Source organism: Etheostoma spectabile, chromosome 1 (genome assembly GCF_008692095.1).
Source record: "Etheostoma spectabile isolate EspeVRDwgs_2016 chromosome 1, UIUC_Espe_1.0, whole genome shotgun sequence".
NCBI lineage: Eukaryota > Metazoa > Chordata > Actinopteri > Perciformes > Percidae > Etheostoma > Etheostoma spectabile.
The window spans coordinates 3,153,106-3,172,202 of NC_045733.1; the positions used below are offsets into that span (position 1 = coordinate 3,153,106).

At 40.5% G+C, this 19,097-nt stretch overlaps 1 protein-coding gene across 1 annotated transcript in view; it reads left to right on the forward strand.

The window, feature by feature from the left end:
• Positions 1–207: 207 nt before the first annotated feature.
• csmd1a (CUB and Sushi multiple domains 1a) overlaps positions 208–19,097 on the forward strand; it is a 70,897-nt gene continuing 52,007 nt past the window's right edge. The window contains exons 1-2 of the mRNA XM_032519805.1: positions 208–361; positions 2,264–2,480. Of these exons, the coding sequence (XP_032375696.1) occupies positions 208–361; positions 2,264–2,480 (371 nt within the window). The remainder of the gene's footprint in view (positions 362–2,263; positions 2,481–19,097) is intronic.

Below are 19,097 nucleotides of genomic sequence, written 5' to 3' on the forward strand. Positions count from 1 at the left end.
ATTAGTGATTGCTGTCTGGCTCACATGGACAGCTGTTGGAAGGACTGAGCATATGGTTTTCAGTTATAGGACAGTCTCTATCAGAAAACCTGACACTAAACTAAAAAGATCTGAGCATGAAAAAACCGGGGGGAGATCTCAATACTACATCAACAAAGAGGCAAGGCAAAGAATTTTACTGAATTGGCCCAAGTGTGGTACTACAATATGGTGTCCAGCTTGATGCAAACATCAGCTGAATTCCACTTATGCCATCTGCTCAAAGTGGGCATTGGGGGATCTGGCATCGGAAGAGACCGTGGACAGAAAGCGAGAGACAACTGGAGACAGAATGAGACACAAAGACGGCTGAGGGGAAGAGGTGAATTGGGTTGGAAAGACAGTGGAGAACAATCTGAAATTAATCTGGACACTCCAGATGGTTTGAAGTTTGTGTGTGTGTGTGTGTGAGTGTGTGTGTGTGTGAGAGCACATGCACATACATGCGCATCTCAGTTGCTGCCAGCTTCTCCATTTGGAACTGTGTATAGGTATTTACATGTGTTTATGTGTTAGTTTAGACAAACAAGAACATCTGGTACAGTATATGCACAATGTGGACCTTCTGAAAGGACAAAAACACAGAAACCCATGCACACATATTTTATTGGCATTTGCTTCATTAGATTGTGACCTAGCAGATAAAGTAGGTGGCTCTGGAGTGTACTTCACATCTCTGTGTGTGTGTGTCCACAGTGATATAAGGTTAATAAATCAATAGCCATCGCTATCTGAGAAACAATTACTGCTGGCTTTCATGTTGGCCACACACACACACACACACACACACACACACACACACACACAAACACACACACACACACACACACACACACACACACACACACACACACACACACACACACACACACACACACACACACATCGTGCTACGTGACATGCCCTGTATATTGGAGTAGCTTTAGGAGTAGACTGTGTGTGTGTGTGTGTATATATATATATATATATATATATATATATATATATATATATATATTATATAACAGAGTAGCAAAAGATGGTGGAGAAAAGTGCAGGGAGAGTTTAGTTACTTTAGTTAGCGTTTGCTTTCCCTTACTCACCTTATTATAACTTGCATACGTTTTGGTCTGCTTTTGTTTAGTTATGGCTGTGGTTTGTTTTTTCCTGCTTCATTTACATATAATGCTTTACCAGGTTTGTTACACATTAGCTTAGCTTTTGGCAGTTGTAAGAGGCTGCTTTATTATTAATTTACTGCCTTTTTTGTCTGTCCCAGAACGTCACACTTAAAAGCTGTTCCTTTGTTTTTCAAAACCTACCCAGTTGTATAGAATCTTATTTATGTGTATGTGCAACTATGTCTCCTGTGAAATTTTCATTATACATGTACAGTATATGCAAGCATCTAGCAGGAGTGCCTATCTATTGTTTTAGTTGCATAATAACCATACTTTAACCACACATTAGCAGGTACATGCAGATTTTAAAGTTGTAGTAATATACACTGAAGAATTTAATCTGTACGTTGTGATTATCAGCATTTCCAACAATGTTAAAAAGGTACATTGGTACCGATATTATTATGTACTGTAAGCATATGATGTATGTTAACGTTTGAGTGCTTAATTTCATGGGGTTTATATGAGTTAGAAATATGATCACATGATACATGCTGTTAAAACAACACCATGCAGTGCATGTTTAAGTGTGTATAGGTAAGTATATGTGTTATGGGAGGTTATTTTGGGTCCAAGATCAGTAGATAGCAACACTATTATTGTCAGGATTAAAGGGTTAAAGTCTACTCTAAATATATACAGTATGTACAGGCACTGCATGAAAGCTTCACATGGCATATGCTTTGGTGTCATGGGAGGCTGTGCGGCATGTGTTGCATTATGTTGGAGTTGCACTTAGCTTGGTGCATATTTAAGCTGTGCTCAGTGAATTATATAAAACAAAACCCATTACCTTATTTTTAAAGGTTTTGGAGAACATGAGTATAACTCATGTATAACTCATGTCTTTTATCACATTGGTATGAATTTAAATTACCTAATATTTTTTAACTTGACAAACATCCAAGGTTCCAGGCTAAAAATGACAAAGTCTGTATCTTTGAAAACTGAGGTGTTCAAGGCAGGAATCAATGATTTTACACCCATATGATATAATTTCATGCAAGATGCAAGTTTGAGGTCTTAATGTTTTAAAATCATGTTGTCCCGTCTCTCTTTTCCAGCTGAATCTTGTGGTGGTCTAGTCCAAGGACTGAATGGTACCATAGAGTCGCCGGGTTTCCCCCACGGCTATCCCAACTATGCCAACTGTACATGGCTGATAATAACGGGGGAGAGGAACCGAATCCAGCTAACCTTCGTCACGCTGGCGCTGGAGGAAGACTTTGATATTGTATCAGTTTACGATGGACAACCGTCGCCTGGCAACTTAAAAATGAGGTTAGAAATGATTATTTCTAGTATAGTTTGATCTCCTATCATGTTCCTCTGTTGCTCTCTCTTTCTTCTTTTTCTTCCAATCTCTCTGACTCTCTTTTTGTTTGAGTGTCAGCTTTAATCTGAGGGGATTTGTCTGTCATATTGTATATGTAGTTTTTAAAAGCACCCATTTATGTGCATGGTTTACTCTTTTTCATGGTGACAAAAGTAGTTTGACAAACTAAGTCTTCTAAAAACGTCACCAGTAATGCAATCCACTGGAATATAGCATACTTATCAAAATTTTGATTATGTTTTGTCATGATATAGAAAGCTCATAGTTGAGGTAAAAACGCACCACCTTTATTCCATGTTGGACAGACATTAAAAACTTACATTTTAAAGCATTGACATAGCTATATACTATCTATTCCTCTGGAATAATATAAACAATGCAATTTTTGTTTATTCATTCTTTGATTCTACTCTCAACTGGATTCTTCATATTAGCCTTTCTTACATGAGAATTAGGGCTAACCAGTGCTGGAGTAAAGGATGTATTACTTTAATTTATGAAATGGAAAGAAATGAGCTAACTATCTTTGCTCCATGGCCTTGAGCTTATCAAGGAAAGTTAAACACTGTAATTTAAGCTACAGGGGCTTTTGATAAACCAAGATGAACCAGTATGAAGGCTTGTTCCATTTCACCTTTTAACTACATAACAGTGGGAAGAAATACAGGCCTCCAAAATAAAAAATAAAATAGATTAAAAGACACTCTCCTGCAAAGGGTAAATACAACTGCTTCATTGATCTAAAAGACGAAGCAATGGCAAAACAGAAATTGGTTACTACATTACATGTAATATAAGGGGTGAATTTTGAAACTGAGTTGTCTTTCTTGGGTAGTATTAGGCCATTTAGATAGATGGTCCCTCGAAGAGAGTAAATTACATAAGAACAATGAGGAAAAGCAAAGGGCAGAAAATAAAGTATATTCAGTATGACCTAGTCAGTGATAATAAGTCAAACATAAAGCGCTGTAACTATTATCATTTTTTTTATTCTTGATTAATCTGTTGATTATTACTCTTGGATAATCAAATAATTATTTGGTCTGTAAAATATCAGAACATAGTAAAAAATGCACAGTTTCCCAAAGCTAAATCCTTAAACAGCTTGTTTAAGCAATTGTCCAGAATCCAAAGATATGAGCTTTATGATTGTAGAAGACAAAGAAAACCACAACATATTTACATTTGAGAAGCTGGAACCAGACAATGTTGTTTTTATTTCCTTAAAAAATGACTCAAATCAATTAATCTTAATTGCAACTTCAACAGACCTACAAGGTTGGAACTCATGAACACTCAAGGCAAATGGAACAATGGAGCCTCTTCAGATGTTGAAAACCCAAACTGGAATTTTAAATGTTCCTTTTTTATTTTGTCTTGCAAGCTGAAAATGGCAATGCTGCCAGTATGCAGATATAGCCAGTCTCACTAGGTGAAACAGCACTATCTAGTGGATCCTTTAAATCTTTATTTTCTCTGATGATCAACAAAGATTTGCAGGATAATATAAGTCATTGGTGAATCCACAGCACCAGTATTTGGTGAGTTGTAGAACTGTAATGTTGTTGAAAACTATGGAAAGCTTATTTATAGTGTTGGGCTTGTGTGTAGGAGGGATGAGCTGGGAATGCACCAAGTACTGTTTGAGGTTGGAGGTGCAGTTATGGATATCAGTGGGTTTTCCCTTGAAAACATGATATAGCTGTATTAGTGTCAGTGAGTAGAATACCTCCTGAGTGGTTTGTTTGTGTGGAGGCTTACAGCAAGTATTTCTTCTTTTTCTGCAAGTTTCACCATCAAGTTTCTGTCTCTTGTTGTTTGCTGCAGCAAAGACCGTTATTTGTAAGGGTATTTATGTGAGCTTAATCAATATTGAGGTAAGAAAATAAGTCCAGTGTTCAAGATTGAAACACTGTCTCAAGTGAACTATGTTTATAAATGGGCCGTGTATTTTTCATCAGATATGAGAACACAATTTCTTTATTAAAGTCAATGTATTTAGATTTCCGTGGCTCTGAAAAAATTCAGACGTAAACAGTGTGTTTCAGACTGTTAGTGGAACATGAGCTGCCTTTGGCTCTTGATATTGAAAGACTAGTTTTTTTGTGATCAAATATTTTTATTTTATTTAAACAATTAACAAACAATACACTGGGACTTAGGATTGGGTGACTAGTTTGATGTGTACATATAAAAAGATACTTTGTTAAATAAAATCCCCAAAATGTAACTCTTAATTACCACCCTAATCTGTTCAGCGTGATGGTTCTCTGGACTCTGTAACTTGTATGACTCTATGATTCTGGTTGTTTTAACCTTAGCATAGATGTTATAGCAGTTTTTTGGGAGAGCTTGAGTTTGCTTGCATTATTCTATATGTTGCTTGTGTTTTACATGTAGATCCACAATAAACCAATAGGACTAAGATGGGTTTGTTTGGGCTTTTTGTATGCTTTGCTTCACTAAACCCATCTGTTACAATGTTAATTTACAAAAGGTCTTTCAAAAAGTCAAGTCAGAATTATACAAATGTGGGACAGAAGGAAACAGGAAGTCTAGACCTTTGACTCAGACAAAGGGCCAAGCCTATAAAATGGGGTGGAGAGCTCACCTTAGGCTACCTTAGTGTGGTGTGAATAGGCAATTTGTGTGTAAAACTACTTGAATTGGCTTGTGTGCCATCTTGGGTTTATCTATGAATTGCCTTTACATATTTTGTGACGAATTATTTTGTTGGTGCTTAGCTCTACATTTCTTTTACTCCCTCCTATAGTGCAGTTTAAGCCCATCTGGTTTATTTTGTCTTATTTATTTCATTTTGTGAATCTAGTAAAGCATTGTGTGTACCTGCAAATAAAGTATTGAATTATACTGAGTTGGTAATCAATAACAAATAATTACTCAACCATTAACTACCGTTAGTGAAGCATTGTGCGTACTTGCAAATAAAGTAATGCATCAAATTGAAGCGTTTATATTAACGAATGATTACTTAACCATAAACTACCATTAGTGAAGCACTGTGTTTACCTTTCAAATAAAGAAATGCATTTGTTTCTCGGTAACTTCTCATTAACTTACTATTTCATTCAGGAACATCTCATCTACTAACCAGTCGTTCCTCATTTGTTCCTCTTCTGTTTCTCATTAGTTCCTCAGTAAGTTCTCATGAACTTACTATTACCTAATGATTCATTAATACATTAGCTCCCAGTCTGTTTATCAGTAACTAATAATTAGTGATTGAGTCCCAGTCTTTCAGGAACTTCTCATTAACTAACCAGTTGTTCCTCACTTGTTATTTATGTGTTCCTCATTTCTTCCTTAATTGTTCCTCAGTAACTACCTACATTGTTGTGTACCTTGTTGTTAAGTGTTACCAAGAAATGAAATGACAGTGACTACAACTGATCTTTCTAAAGTTATTTTTTTGATAAGTCCTCTTTCTGTTATCATCCGTCTTTCTGTCATTTTTCATAATCTAATTTTTCAAAATGTATTCTTATTCAACTTACTGCCACTGCTGTTGCAGTTTAAGATCAGACATGAGAGTTAGTAAAGTGCACATATTCACAAAATGTTCATACAAACAGGCTACTTAATTGTAGAGGGCTTCTTTTAGCCTCTGGAGAAGACAGCATAACAAAGCCTTGCTTTTCAAGCACTGCACCCTTCCAGTGTCCAATGCCCAAAGACAGTCATCATTCTACAAACCCTCTTGATTATGAACTACGCTTAAATATATTTTTTTACTATTAGATAAAGATAAAAAATAAATGTTGTATTTGAAGGTGCTGCTGGATTTAATCATACTTAAAGTTAGTTTACCAGATCCAGACAGAGAGCCCTTATGGAGTCAGGTCTGAGGGTACAACAGGGCAAACCACTGACATTCTTAGTGTCATGTACCCTGCGGATCCTGTGTCAGTGGCTCACCGTGTATCCTCTGCGGCTGCTGCACAAGGCTTTTGCAGAAGTGGTTTGTTTTGTTTGCATTTGTTTAAAGTTGTTAGCCTGATGCAGGCTTCTGCTGAGATCTTGGATTTTAAATGTTCCATTGTTTTACTAACACCTGCAGTAGAGTCTAATAGCATGTACAAGTAAATAAATAAAGTACCCACCTCTGTGTTAATATAATAAGTCTGTTTGAAGTCGTAAATGCTGGATGGGACAGGGCAGAACTTTCAATAGTTTGTTGCTTTTTATCATAGTAATACCAATTTCTTAATTCATTTAAAAAAAGGTTGATGTAGGTAACTGCAGTGGCAAGTAAAATGGGAGCTGCAAACCTATGCCTGCTTAGTGGCTCTGTCACTGGTGTGAATTAGCCCTAGAGTGGTGGATTAGTTTCTTCTGGAGCTGTGTCTTCTTCTTAAGTGCAGTTGGTGCTCACAGTCAACCCATTCCCAATGTCATTTAGAGCAAGTGACTAAGCAGGGAGTTGCAGGCTCATTCTCTTCTCAGCTCAGCTTCTCTGTTGATGTTAGACTTCTCTGAATGGTGTGGATATGACAGAGGACAGACAGCATAGTGCTGAAATAAGACTGCTTGTCGGCCTTTTGTGCCCTCAGGGTCTCCCTGGTGTGAATCACTGTGGGCAAAGCTTCACTCCGGCTTGTAAGCCTTCCTACAGCTCCAGCTGAGTGTTAGTAGCTATTGTATCACGCTCACCCCTCCCTCTTTACTTATTAAAGTATAACTTATATTTTAACATAAATAGAAGAACTGATTCCAATTATCCTGCGGCTGCTTTTTCTCTGTCTGAGCTCAATGAGGGCAGTGGTTGACCTAAAATCCTCTCCTCATCTCAGCTTCTGGCTGAATGGTGCACGACTTGCTGATATAGAATAAACCCATCCGGCTGCCCACGTGGACATTTGGATGAAGCCATGAGGATCTGACTGCTCTCTCTTTGTTCACAAAGTGGAGCACAAGAGGCAGGATTTATCTTTCTCTTGCAACCTCCCCTCCAACTGCACTCAGACCTTGTGTGTGGGGAATGCTGCAATCTCATACTGTATATAGTAGAAGGGCTGACCCGGCATCTGTGGCCTCGTCTTACCAACCCCAGCTGTGCGTCAGCAGCGGAAACTCTACTCCATCCCACTCACTTTAAGGACTGATATCAACGGTGTGAAAATATTTATTTCTGAAATTGAAAAGCCTCTTTCATACAAGAACCACTGCCTGCTCTCAGCATGAGTCTTATAAGAAAGGCACAGGAGTGGCTTTCCAGACAATGATGAAGTGGTGTATTAAGATACATGTGTGGAATATGAATATACATTTTTCAACAGTAAATTTATTCGGTTTTGTAAGAAATATCAAACTGATGTCATCCTGCTGATAGTGGCGTCAGATCAGAAAACTCTCCTATTTTTCTAGAGGCATGGACAAACAAAAAAATGTTAATTTTGAGAATTTGTTTCCAATGACCATAGACAGTCTCAATTCTACAAACCCTTCTGATTCTGACCTACACTTAAATAATTTGTCCTACTATAAGATAAAGATAAGAAATAGATGTTCTATTTGAAGGTGCTGCTAGATTTTATCATACTTAAAGTTAGTTTATCAGAGCCAGACAGAGAGCCATTATGGAGTCAGGTCAGAGGGTACAACAGGGCAAACCATTGAAATTTTTAGTGTCATGTACCCTGCGGGTCCTGTGCCAGCAGCTCACTGTGAATCCTCTGCAGCTGCTGCACGTTGCTTTTGCAGAAGTGGTTTGTTAAGCTGTACTTGGACCAAGTTAAGTGATACCTTTTTGATGTAGAGAGATTTTTTTTACTCTGTATGTGACCCACACTCCAGCAAAGTAATGAGCTCCTCAGAAGAGAACAAACATTCATGCCATCATATGTATTTGATGGCATGAATGGAAAGGGTGCAAACATTTCTTCTCTCCTCAGGCCTTTATCAATTCAAATACTATCCACACCAAATCTTTTGTGTTTTTCATCCATCCTTACTTGGAATTGAATATCCATTCAACCCAAGGACACTGGTTTTATGTCTTAACTATCTGAATGAACATCTACCACTATGTTCATAACAACAGCATTATTGTCTGCCAAAGTGTTTTTTCCTGGAATACCATTATATTGGCAAATTTCTTTTGTCGACATTTAGACATAGTGACTTTAAAATTAAAATGCAAAGTTACCCTTTTAGGTTTTGTAATTGTTATGGCTGGAAAATGTAACTGTATCTAATCTGAATTACACCTTCTTATTAGCAAAATATCTTTGGGGAACTGTGCTGGGGCCAAGATAAGGTTCAGAATTGTTCATGTCTTTATTAAAACAATAGGCAGGTGCCCATATGAACATTGAAACAGGTTTACTTGCTTTAATCAATCCTGTTGAAATGGCCTACCAACATAAGTGATAAGGGGCAAAATCCCTCCAGCTAATAAGGGACTTATGCTTACTATCCTTTCACTGCAGCTCAGCAAGAAAACACTGTCCAGGGAAATCCAAGGAAGAAAGGTTGCACTATAAAGACAGTAACTTTGGAATTTACCCACTTGGTATACTTCAATATGCTGACATATGGAGGTCGCAAGACTATATCTAAGAAAATTGAAAGGTTGCCAACATTATCTTGATAGCTTTTGCATTATCTAGGTTAGAAATGTAATCTACAAAATGATTACACAATGATGATAAAAGGCATGCCATCAAAAGAGGGACTGCCTTGTATGTTGCCAGTTAGAGGAATGATTTGTGCCATATACGTTTTTCATATACTATTTGTGAAATTTACAACTTAAAAGTAACTGTCACTTCCACTTGATAATTTCTTTCACAGTTGATGGGACATTTGTTGTGGTGGCCAAAGAAATTAGTTTATTTTGCACTATCAAAAGACTTTCCTTCACTCACAGCTACAGTTTGGTAATGACATATGATTACAGCAAACGTTAACTCTTTCAATGTCTTATGGATAAGTGGCTAAAGAAAACTTGAAACAATCTATCCTGTCCTTTAATTTGTTACTAATTCTACTAAATTCTGCTAAACCTCTGCTATTAGAAACACCTTACCTGCACTGAAGTGGTCCTCATCACGTGTTGAGGACAAGATTTTTTTATTGCTGTGTATTTGTTGTATTTGTTTTCACCATTGATCTTTGCTCCTTACAGCTTATTCTTAGACACCCTTTTCACATTCTAGTATTACATTTCTATACTTGGTTTTAAGGCAAACTGTGATAACATAATTTAAAATATGATGGGATTATTGGATTATAGGATTTAAAGATATAGATAGACCATTTCTGCACTTACCCTCATGTTAATCTGAATAAGAGCTTGGGCCGAACTGCTGCAATATAGTTGGAGACATATTAATTAAGTTTAAGTTAAGAAGATACCTTTTCTAAATCTCAGATGATCCGTCTTTGAATAGATGTTTTACCGATGTAAGTTAAGTAATATGTACTATTCAAATGTACTTTTGTTTTACCTTTGTTTGGAAGTGTTTCTTCCACTGAAGTATTCCATTCTCATCGTGCTGAAATAAGACACTGAAATGGCACTAAGACCATGAGATAAAGCCAAAACTCAAAATACATTCTAATGATATTTTTTAGGAGGTTAGCAGTTTCTGGACACGTCTGTCCTTGTCTGCAGCCTCAGCTTCTACCGGTGCCAGAGGTAATACTTTTCATAGACCAGTACAAATTCAGCTGGGAGGAATATGTACTCCTGATTTAGATAGTAGATTAATAATAATGGTTAAATAATGCACCGAAAAAGTACAAGAATAAAGAGAGATGGAGACTCTGTGTGTGTGTGTGTCTGTCTGTCTGTCTGTCTGTCATAGATAAAGAGTTCAGCTGCACTGCACAATACACGGAGACACCAACACACGCACAGTCTATGCACACACACTACCATTTGCTTCATTGATCACAAACTTTTAGTTTTTGATTCATTTATTCTGCTGTCAAACCTTTACTTTTCTTCCCTCTTCACTTCCTCACCATCTGGTGCTCTTCTCTTTTCCGTTTGATTGTTCATGTTTTGGCTTTGTCAAGCTGTATGTAATGTACTAATTAATTTACTGTATCATGAAACATAATATAAAATATAGTATTATATATCTAAAACTATATTTACTATAGCTGTTATAGGCCGCTGTAGTCAAAATGTAAAAATTAATAAAGTGTTAATTCACAAAAAAGGAACATTACTTATTAAAGATGTGAGCTGAATTTATCCAAGGAATTTCTTAATTCTTAATTTAGTTAATTGTAATATTTTACAAATATATAAACTTCTTTTAAGAAATTGTATAATTTGTTTACTGTTACTTTTTTGCAGACATACAAAGGTTTCTGGCTATTTATACAGCCGTCAATTGAGCTTGTTATACAGATTTTACAGTACCACAGTGTTACTCCTGTTGCTTCTGAGATTGGCCCTGTGTCAGAGGAGAAGGTGAGAATGTGTCTATCCACATTATCAATTAACAAAGCCACTGAACAGGACCTTATTCCGTACAGATTTCTGAGCGACAGTGCCAGTGTAATTTCTAGGGTACTCACCCATATAATAAATTCATCTTTAAGTCAGGGTACCTTTCCAAGCGACAAAAAAAGGGCCAGGGTAGTCCCCCTTTTTAAGAAAAATAGCAGATCAGATGTTTGTAATTATAGGCCTGTATCAATTCTGACAGCCATATCGAAGGTGTTTGAGCGTCTTTTGTATGAGCAAGTGGAAGAGTACCTTGTCAGACAAAATCTACTGTATGAACTTCAGTCTTCATTTAGAGCAGCATATTCTACTGAAACCTGTCTTATTCATTTATTTGATTATATTCAACAAAACGTTGATGAAGGAAAGTATGTGGGCTTGATTTGCAAAAAGCCTACTATCATAGCTACAGAGTATAGGCTTCAGAAATATTGCTATGAAATAGGTCACCTCTTACCTCACTGGAAGAACTCAAGTTTGAGATGTTGAGAGGACCATATCAGATCCAAAGGATATTACTTGTGGGGGACCCCAGGGTTCAATACTTAACCCCCTTTTATTTTTAGTTTATATAAATGACATGCCAGCTGCAGTGAAATGTTGCTTTTATATGCTGATGACTCTGCACTACTGGTCACTGGGAGTGATATCCGTGAGATTGAGAAGACTCTAGGTAAGTAATTACATAGTGTATGCATGTGGCTCATAGACAACAGGCTTTCAGTACATCTGGGAAAAACTGAGTCAATTTTATTTTGAACAAAAAGGAAGTTGTCTAAAACAAATGCACTTAAGGTCACATGTAATGGCAGTGAAATAGTGACTCATACCTGGGGTGAATTTTAGAGCAGTCATGGACCGTAAATCTATTGATGATTAAACATTATCCAAGCGTGCAGGTTAACTGAAATTCCTGTATCGCAAGACAAGGCATCTAGATTTTTCTATCAATATATTACTGGTTTTATCGTTGATTCAGTGTCATTTTGATTATGCATGTTCTGCCTGATACTATGGGTTATCAGTTAAACCTAAAAACAGATTGCAAGTGATGCAAAATAATGTTATCCGCTACCTATTAAATGCACTATACTGACCACAATTGAAACTAATGGATAACATTTCCTTTACGACTCTTGTCTCAAAACACGTTTCCAGGGAACACCTAGTGAACACACACATACACCCACACAAACTTAGACAACCCTCAACTGCAGATTAGAACTGCACTTTTCTGAGAAAAATAGGCCAACACTTGATAACCAGGCAATGGAACTAATCCAGGACTACCACTAGGGAAGAAAGGAGAGAAGTGAAGAGAGAGAGAGAGAGAGAAAGGGAGAGTGGAGAGAGAAGGTAGTGTTGCTGGTTAAAGGAAAGAGAGACGGAAGCATATAGAGAAAGAGACATAAGACCAGAGAAGAACTTTCTCACACACAAACACTCTCACTCTTACTCTCTCTCTCACACACACACACACACACACACATACACACACACACACACACACTAAAGCTAGTAGAACTAACTCCCTTTGCGGTTGGTTGTTCCGTCTGTCTTATTGTATTCTTGATAATTCTCTAAGCTGCTCGACTTGTCACCAGCACATCAGAAAGTTGAGTGCACTTTTCACATTATGATAAAAGTTGAAGGGAGATGGAACCTAAAAATAATTTGCATACTGTCTGCCATATAAGCATTAGGTTTTTCTGTTGTTTATGTAGTTTTTTCTTTATTTTTTGTCTGTCCAACTAAGTACTGAATCCACACAGTCGCTAACACCAGTTACAACTGGACTTGTATTTGTACATGTAAAAACTCCACTGAAGACCAGGTTTTGATTATACTAATTATACAAAAACTCCTTCAGTAGATTTGAAACGTGGCTTTAAAAAATCCGTATCTTGCTCCTTTTTGGAGGACAGCAGCTGCAAATCAGCAGGGAGTCACAGCAGTTACAATAAATTGCAGCGGGGCAAAAAAGCATCAAAATGTAATATAGAAGCTTCCCAAACTACTCATGTAGCATAATCCATCTCTCCACCGTCTGTAGCCTCTCTATTGTCTGAATGCTCAGTATAATCCAGACATTCAGTTTTTACCTAAATATGATTGAATATGCAGTTTATGTTGTCACTGGTACGGTAAGCTGTTTATGTTTTGACGCACGCCTTGTGAGTTTTTTAGGGCTGCAGCTCATGGTTATTGTTGTTAACTATCTGTATATCTCTATACATACAGTGGTGTGAAAAAGTTTTTGCCCCCTTCCTCATTTCCTGTTCCTTTGCATGTTTTTCACACTTAAGTGTTTCGGAACATCAAACCAATTTAAACAATAGTCAAGGACAACACAAGTAAACACAAAATGCAATTTGTAAATGAAGGTGTTTATTATTAAAGGTGAAAAAAAATCCAAACCATCATGGCCCTGTGTGAAAAAATGATTGCCCCCTAAACCTAATAACTGGTTGGGCCACCCTTAGCAGCAACAACTGCAACCAAGTGTTACAGGTACCGACTGGCACCACATAAACAGCTTATATGTTCTTTCTGGAAACAGGAGAAATAAGTGAGACAAGCAAACTCTGCGTCCGTTTTTCATCTCGCTCAGCAGAAAGAGGAAGAGCCGCAAAGCGGACCAAACTGACGTAAAGCCCCCCCTGGAGCACAATAAGTGTCACACTGCCCCCTGCTGGCGACCCCCACAATTACTCCTGATATCTATATAAAATATTTTAGTGCAAGGATGGTGAAACAGGTAGGTTACCCCTGAACAAATACTCAAACATTAATTATAAAATTACAGAAACTACCACAAATGTGATAACACTTTAGTGGGCATCACACTCTCCCTGACAGAAAAGAATGGCTCCTGACATTTCCAAAAATCTTTATCTCAAAACCGTTCAACATTTTCAACTCTAACCTTGATTCTCAAATCTCTATTCATCAAACAAGCATGGTAGGTGGAATGTATGTGGCTGGTGCTTGGTAAGTGCCTGACATGTATGGTGTCTGGGAGTAAAGGAGTGGGTGTAAATATGGCAAACAAAAAGGCGGAATGTATGGGAAGAGTGAGTGTGCAGGTGTAGTGTGATGAGGTGCCTCCATGACAGGTATATAGGGTGCTGTGTATCCGGTCACTGAGTTAACCGCGGCGCGTAACTGGACTGATGGTTCACCTAATGACTCATATGTGAGAAAACTGCGTGGCCTTCTCTCACGAGCGGACCTTCTAACCTCTGACTGAGTGTGCTCTACAGGAGGGGTCAAAGGTCGAGCTTCTGAGTCAGGGTCTTGGTGTCTATTGTTTTCCTCCCCTTCCACAGGTCCAGCAAACAAGAACAGGTTTTCATCAGCGTCATGTCTCTTCTCAGTAGGATTTTTTAAGTGTTCAGGTACAGCATGACTTTCTCTCCTTGCAGGTACTGGTCCTGGCCCCCTAATCTCTGGATACATGGTGAGTTGTTCCTGGTAAGTAACAGGACTTTTCTCTGTCCTTTCGGTCGGTCTCCTTAACCAGTATCCCGAGCCAGAATCCTCATCTGAATCATTTTCACTGTCATCACTGTCTGCTTTTCTTGGAGTGTCTGCAATTCTCCCTCGGTTTTGTCTGTTGTGTGTTTTCTTCTCAGGGATAGGTCTGGTGTCGGGTGGAGTGACATTGACAGGTAAATCATTCACCAACAACAGGAGATTGCGGTGCAGTGTCCTGCTTTTCTGTTTGTCTCCAGTTTCAGGGCAGACAACGTACACTGGGTTCTCAGCAAGTTGACGTTCGACTATGTATATAGTCTTCTCCCAGTATGCCCTTAATTTTCCTGGCCCTCCACGTTCGCTGAGGTTCCGGACCAGAACTCTGTCCCCTGGTTGCAGTACAACTCCTCTTGCTTTCTTGTCATATGTCACTTTTCCCCTTGCACTGGACTTTTTGCTATTCTCGCCGGCAATGCGGTAGGCTTCAGACATCCTTTTAGCCCACTTCTCTGCAAATCCTCTAGGTGAGTATGGTTCCCTTTCTCCAACCAATCCAAACAGCAAGTCGACTGGGAGATGTGGGTGACGGCCATAGAGGAGGAAAAACGGTGAGTAGCCGGTTGATTCATGCCTGGTAGAATTGTATGCGTGTATGACATGCGGGAGGTGATCCTTCCACCGCAGTTTCTCACTATCAGTCAATGTTCTTAACATCTGGAGGATGGTGCGGTTCAACCGCTCAGCCGGGTTGCCTTGTGGGTGGTATGGCGACGTCCGCGAGTGGCCAACCCCTGACAGCTGCTGTAATGATTGGAACAGTTTGTTCTCAAATTCACGACCCTGGTCATGATGTAGTTTGGATGGATATCCAAACCGGGGTATGAAATCATTGAAAATGCACTCAGCAGCTGTTTTCCCGCTCTTGTTCTTCGTGGGGTATGCCTGGGCAAATCTAGTGAAATGATCAATCACTACTAGGATATATTCATATCCCCCACAACTGGTTTCCAGATGCAAGTAGTCAATACACACAAGCTCTAACGGGAAGTTTGATGTGATGCTGCCCATAGGAGCTCGAGTGTGTGTCGTGGGTTTCTTAGACCTGATACAGGGACATTTTCGGGTGACATAGTCTTCAATTTCTTTAGCCATAAAGGGCCAGTAAAATCTTTCCCGAGCAAGATGGAGCACTCTTTCTGTGCCTACATGACCCATCTCATTGTGTAGGTACTTCAGAGCTATTGGCCTGTGTTTCAGAGGGAGGACTAACTGCTTTTGCTGGTTCGTCCTTCTGTAAAGAAGGCCGTCTTCAAGTTGCAACTTACTCCACTCATGCAGCAGCTTTCGGGTGGCTCCACTTACGGTTTGGCGTATGCCATCTGTCAGTTTTGTATTTGACTCCTTTAACTCAATAATCTTGCCTATAGCTTGATCCTCTCTTTGAGACTTCACAAGATCATCATGGCTGATAGCTGGCAGGTGACCATGAGGTTGCGGGGGAGGATCCGGGGAACACATGTTAAGTGCTGCAACCCAGGCCACATCCTCCCGTTCTGCTGCCTGACTCCCATCCCACGTAGCACGCACTGCCTCGTTCGAGAGCTCCTCTGTACAAACCCCCTCATATTTTTCCATGTCCAAGGGGAGGCGGGACAGTGTGTCTGCATCCACATTTGACTTTCCAGGCCTGTACCTGATGTCAAATTGGAAATCTGAAAGTTCTCCCACCCACCGATGACCAACAGCGTTGAGCTTTGCTGTGCTCATGATATAGGTCAGGGGGTTGTTGTCCGTGTACACAGTGAAATGGGGAGCGTAGTACAGGTAGTCCCGGAACTTTTCACACACAGCCCATTTCAATGCGAGGAACTCCAGTTTTCCACTGTGCAGGTGGTAGTTCCGCTCAGCTGGTGTCAAAGTCCTCGAGCCATAGCCAATGACTCTCAGCTTTCCATTCTGACGCTGATAGAGGACAGCCCCCAGGCCCTGTTCTGAGGCGTCCGTATGCAGCGTGAAAGGTAGGTTGAAATCAGGATATGCTAAAACAGGTGGGGTTATAAGGACAGTGACCAGTTGCTCTAAGGCTTCCTGATGTTGAGGGGTCCAGTCAACGGGCTCTCGGGAAGGCAGCTGTGGGCGTTTGGTGGTTTTCCCACGTGTTGGAATCTGGGCTTTCCCTGGCTTAGTTTGGAGAAGCTCGTAGATTGGCTTTGCGATCCTGGAAAAATCCTGGATGTATGACCGATAATACCCCAGGAAGCCGGTCAGTTTCCTTACCTCACCAACTGTCTGTGGTGTCTTGCTTGTCAAGGTTTTGACTGCTTCAAGGTCCCGTGGGTCTATCTTGACACCATCAGCTGACACAAGGCGCCCCACGTACCTGACTTCGTGTCTGAAAAGTTCACACTTCTCAGGTCTCAGTTTTACTCCGTGCCGTTGAAGAGCCTGGAGAACTTTGCGGAGGGCCTCCACATGTTCATCGAATGTTCTTGCATAACAGAGCACGTCATCCAGATATGGGATGCAGGATTCATCCCTGAGCGCGCCTAATACCTCCTCCATGCTCCGCTGGAATGCTGCTGGGGCATTTGAGAGTCCGAATGGGATACGGACCCATTCATAGAGGCCCCACGGAGTGATGAAGGCAGTCAGGTGGCGTGAACCCTCAGCGATGAAGCCCTGATGGTAAGCTTTTCCCTGGTCAAGGATGCTAAACCAGGTGTAGCCCCCCAGTGTGTCTGTCAGGTCTTGTATTCTGGGCAGCGGATGTCGGTCAGGCACAGTCTTTTTGTTCAGGAGGCGATAATCAATACAAAGACGTAGGCTGCCATCTTTCTTTCTAACACAGACAACTGGGGCAGCATACGGGGACTTGGATTTAACAATCCAGCCTCTCATCAGCAGCTCCTGCACGTATTCTTTTACCTCTTTAAACAGTGGCTTCGGGACTGCTGAGTACGCTTTTTGTACAGGGATTTCATCTGTGAGGGTGATCGACATTTGTAGGCTTGGTATGCATCCAATATCATCACTGTCATGTGCGAAAGCTCCAGCTTCTTCACACAGCATTTTGTTGACTTTTTCCTTCTGTTCATCATCAAGGTGACTAAGGTCGATGGGGGGTTGCCATGACGATGGACGGGTGTCAACAGGTGTAGATACAGCACTGTTAACAGTCACTGTGGGCTTGTGTGCTTGGGGTGAGTCTGTTGCGATCACTTTTTCAACACAGTGGATGCTGCCAAGTGCTGTCTTTCTTGGTAGAGTAACTGTATGTTTGGTGTTGTTACCCACCGGTACAGCTACATAGGGTTTTCTTGGATTTTGTACCTCCAACAGACCTTCACCCACATCCAGTTCTGTCAACTGCACATTGTTGTCATCAGGCTCAAATAGGAAGACTGTGTCAGATGTGCTCATATGGGGAGGGACTTGGCACGTGACCCAAGTTACCTGACCTGCTGGGATAACAATGTCCTGTCTGCCTGTCCGTAAGCGCCCGCACTGCACAGGGGGTCTGCTGGCTTGGGCGAAGCTCACCAGTAGCTCTGCCTTCTCTGCTGGTATACACAAGGCATTACAGAGTAGGGCGACAAAGGTTGAAATCAGCTTTTCAGGTTGTTCTTGTATCATCTCCTCCAGCACGTTGAAACCCAGCAGTGGTCTCTCCAGGGCAAGACTGCTGACAAGAAAAGGCGCAGTGATTGACAGATTAGGGTCCTCATTCCCCATCAAATTGACTGTAAGGGTAACCCAGCCATCGAACGGGAGGACTTCACCGTTCACTGCATACACCCTTAACTCGTCTTCATCACCAATGATGTCACTGAGTGGCCTAACAGGAGTGTCAGGTAAATATTTACTCTTCCAGTCTCTATCAATCATGCTTACCTGAGCCCCAGTGTCTAGCAGAGCACTGACTGCTAACCCATTTAAGTTACAATGAGTGAGAGCTCTCCTTCCAATGAGTTTGGCTAGGCGTTCCCTTTTGCTGTGAGGTAAATCATGAGTGAAGGAAGTGGTTGTCTTGTTTGGTTGTTTCTGTCTTTTTTTTGTGTTTGTGTCTTTTGTCAGTCTTTCATTTCCAAGTTGGTCAGTATGACAAGTGTCAGGTTGGGACGATCGCTGAGACCCGGTCACTGTTTGTCCCTCGGCAGGGACCGGCTCCAGTTTCCCTGATGTGTTGGTCTCTTTAGGCAGCCTACTGCCCGGTGGCCTTCCTCACCACAGTGGAAACAGTGAGGACAGTCGGGTCGATCTTGCTCCACACACTTGTCACAGCCATATGGTTTCTCTCTCCTGCGGTCTCCTCTGCCTTTCCCATTGTAGCTGAACTGTCCTGTCCCCTGTGTCTGCATTGACTGTCTCATGGACTCAACCATACTTGTAAGCTGTTCAAGTTTTTCCGTTAACTGCTGGATCACATCTGTTTTTGGCACCTTCTCCTTTACACTGGGACACTGTGCAGCGTTGATTTCAGACTGAGCACTGTGCACATTTGTTAGTCTTTGGCGGGTGGCGGGACCTAGCCTTCGCTGCCTTTCACTTTCATCACACATTATTTTCTTCATCTGTTTCAGGATTGCCTCGTCCGATATTTTGG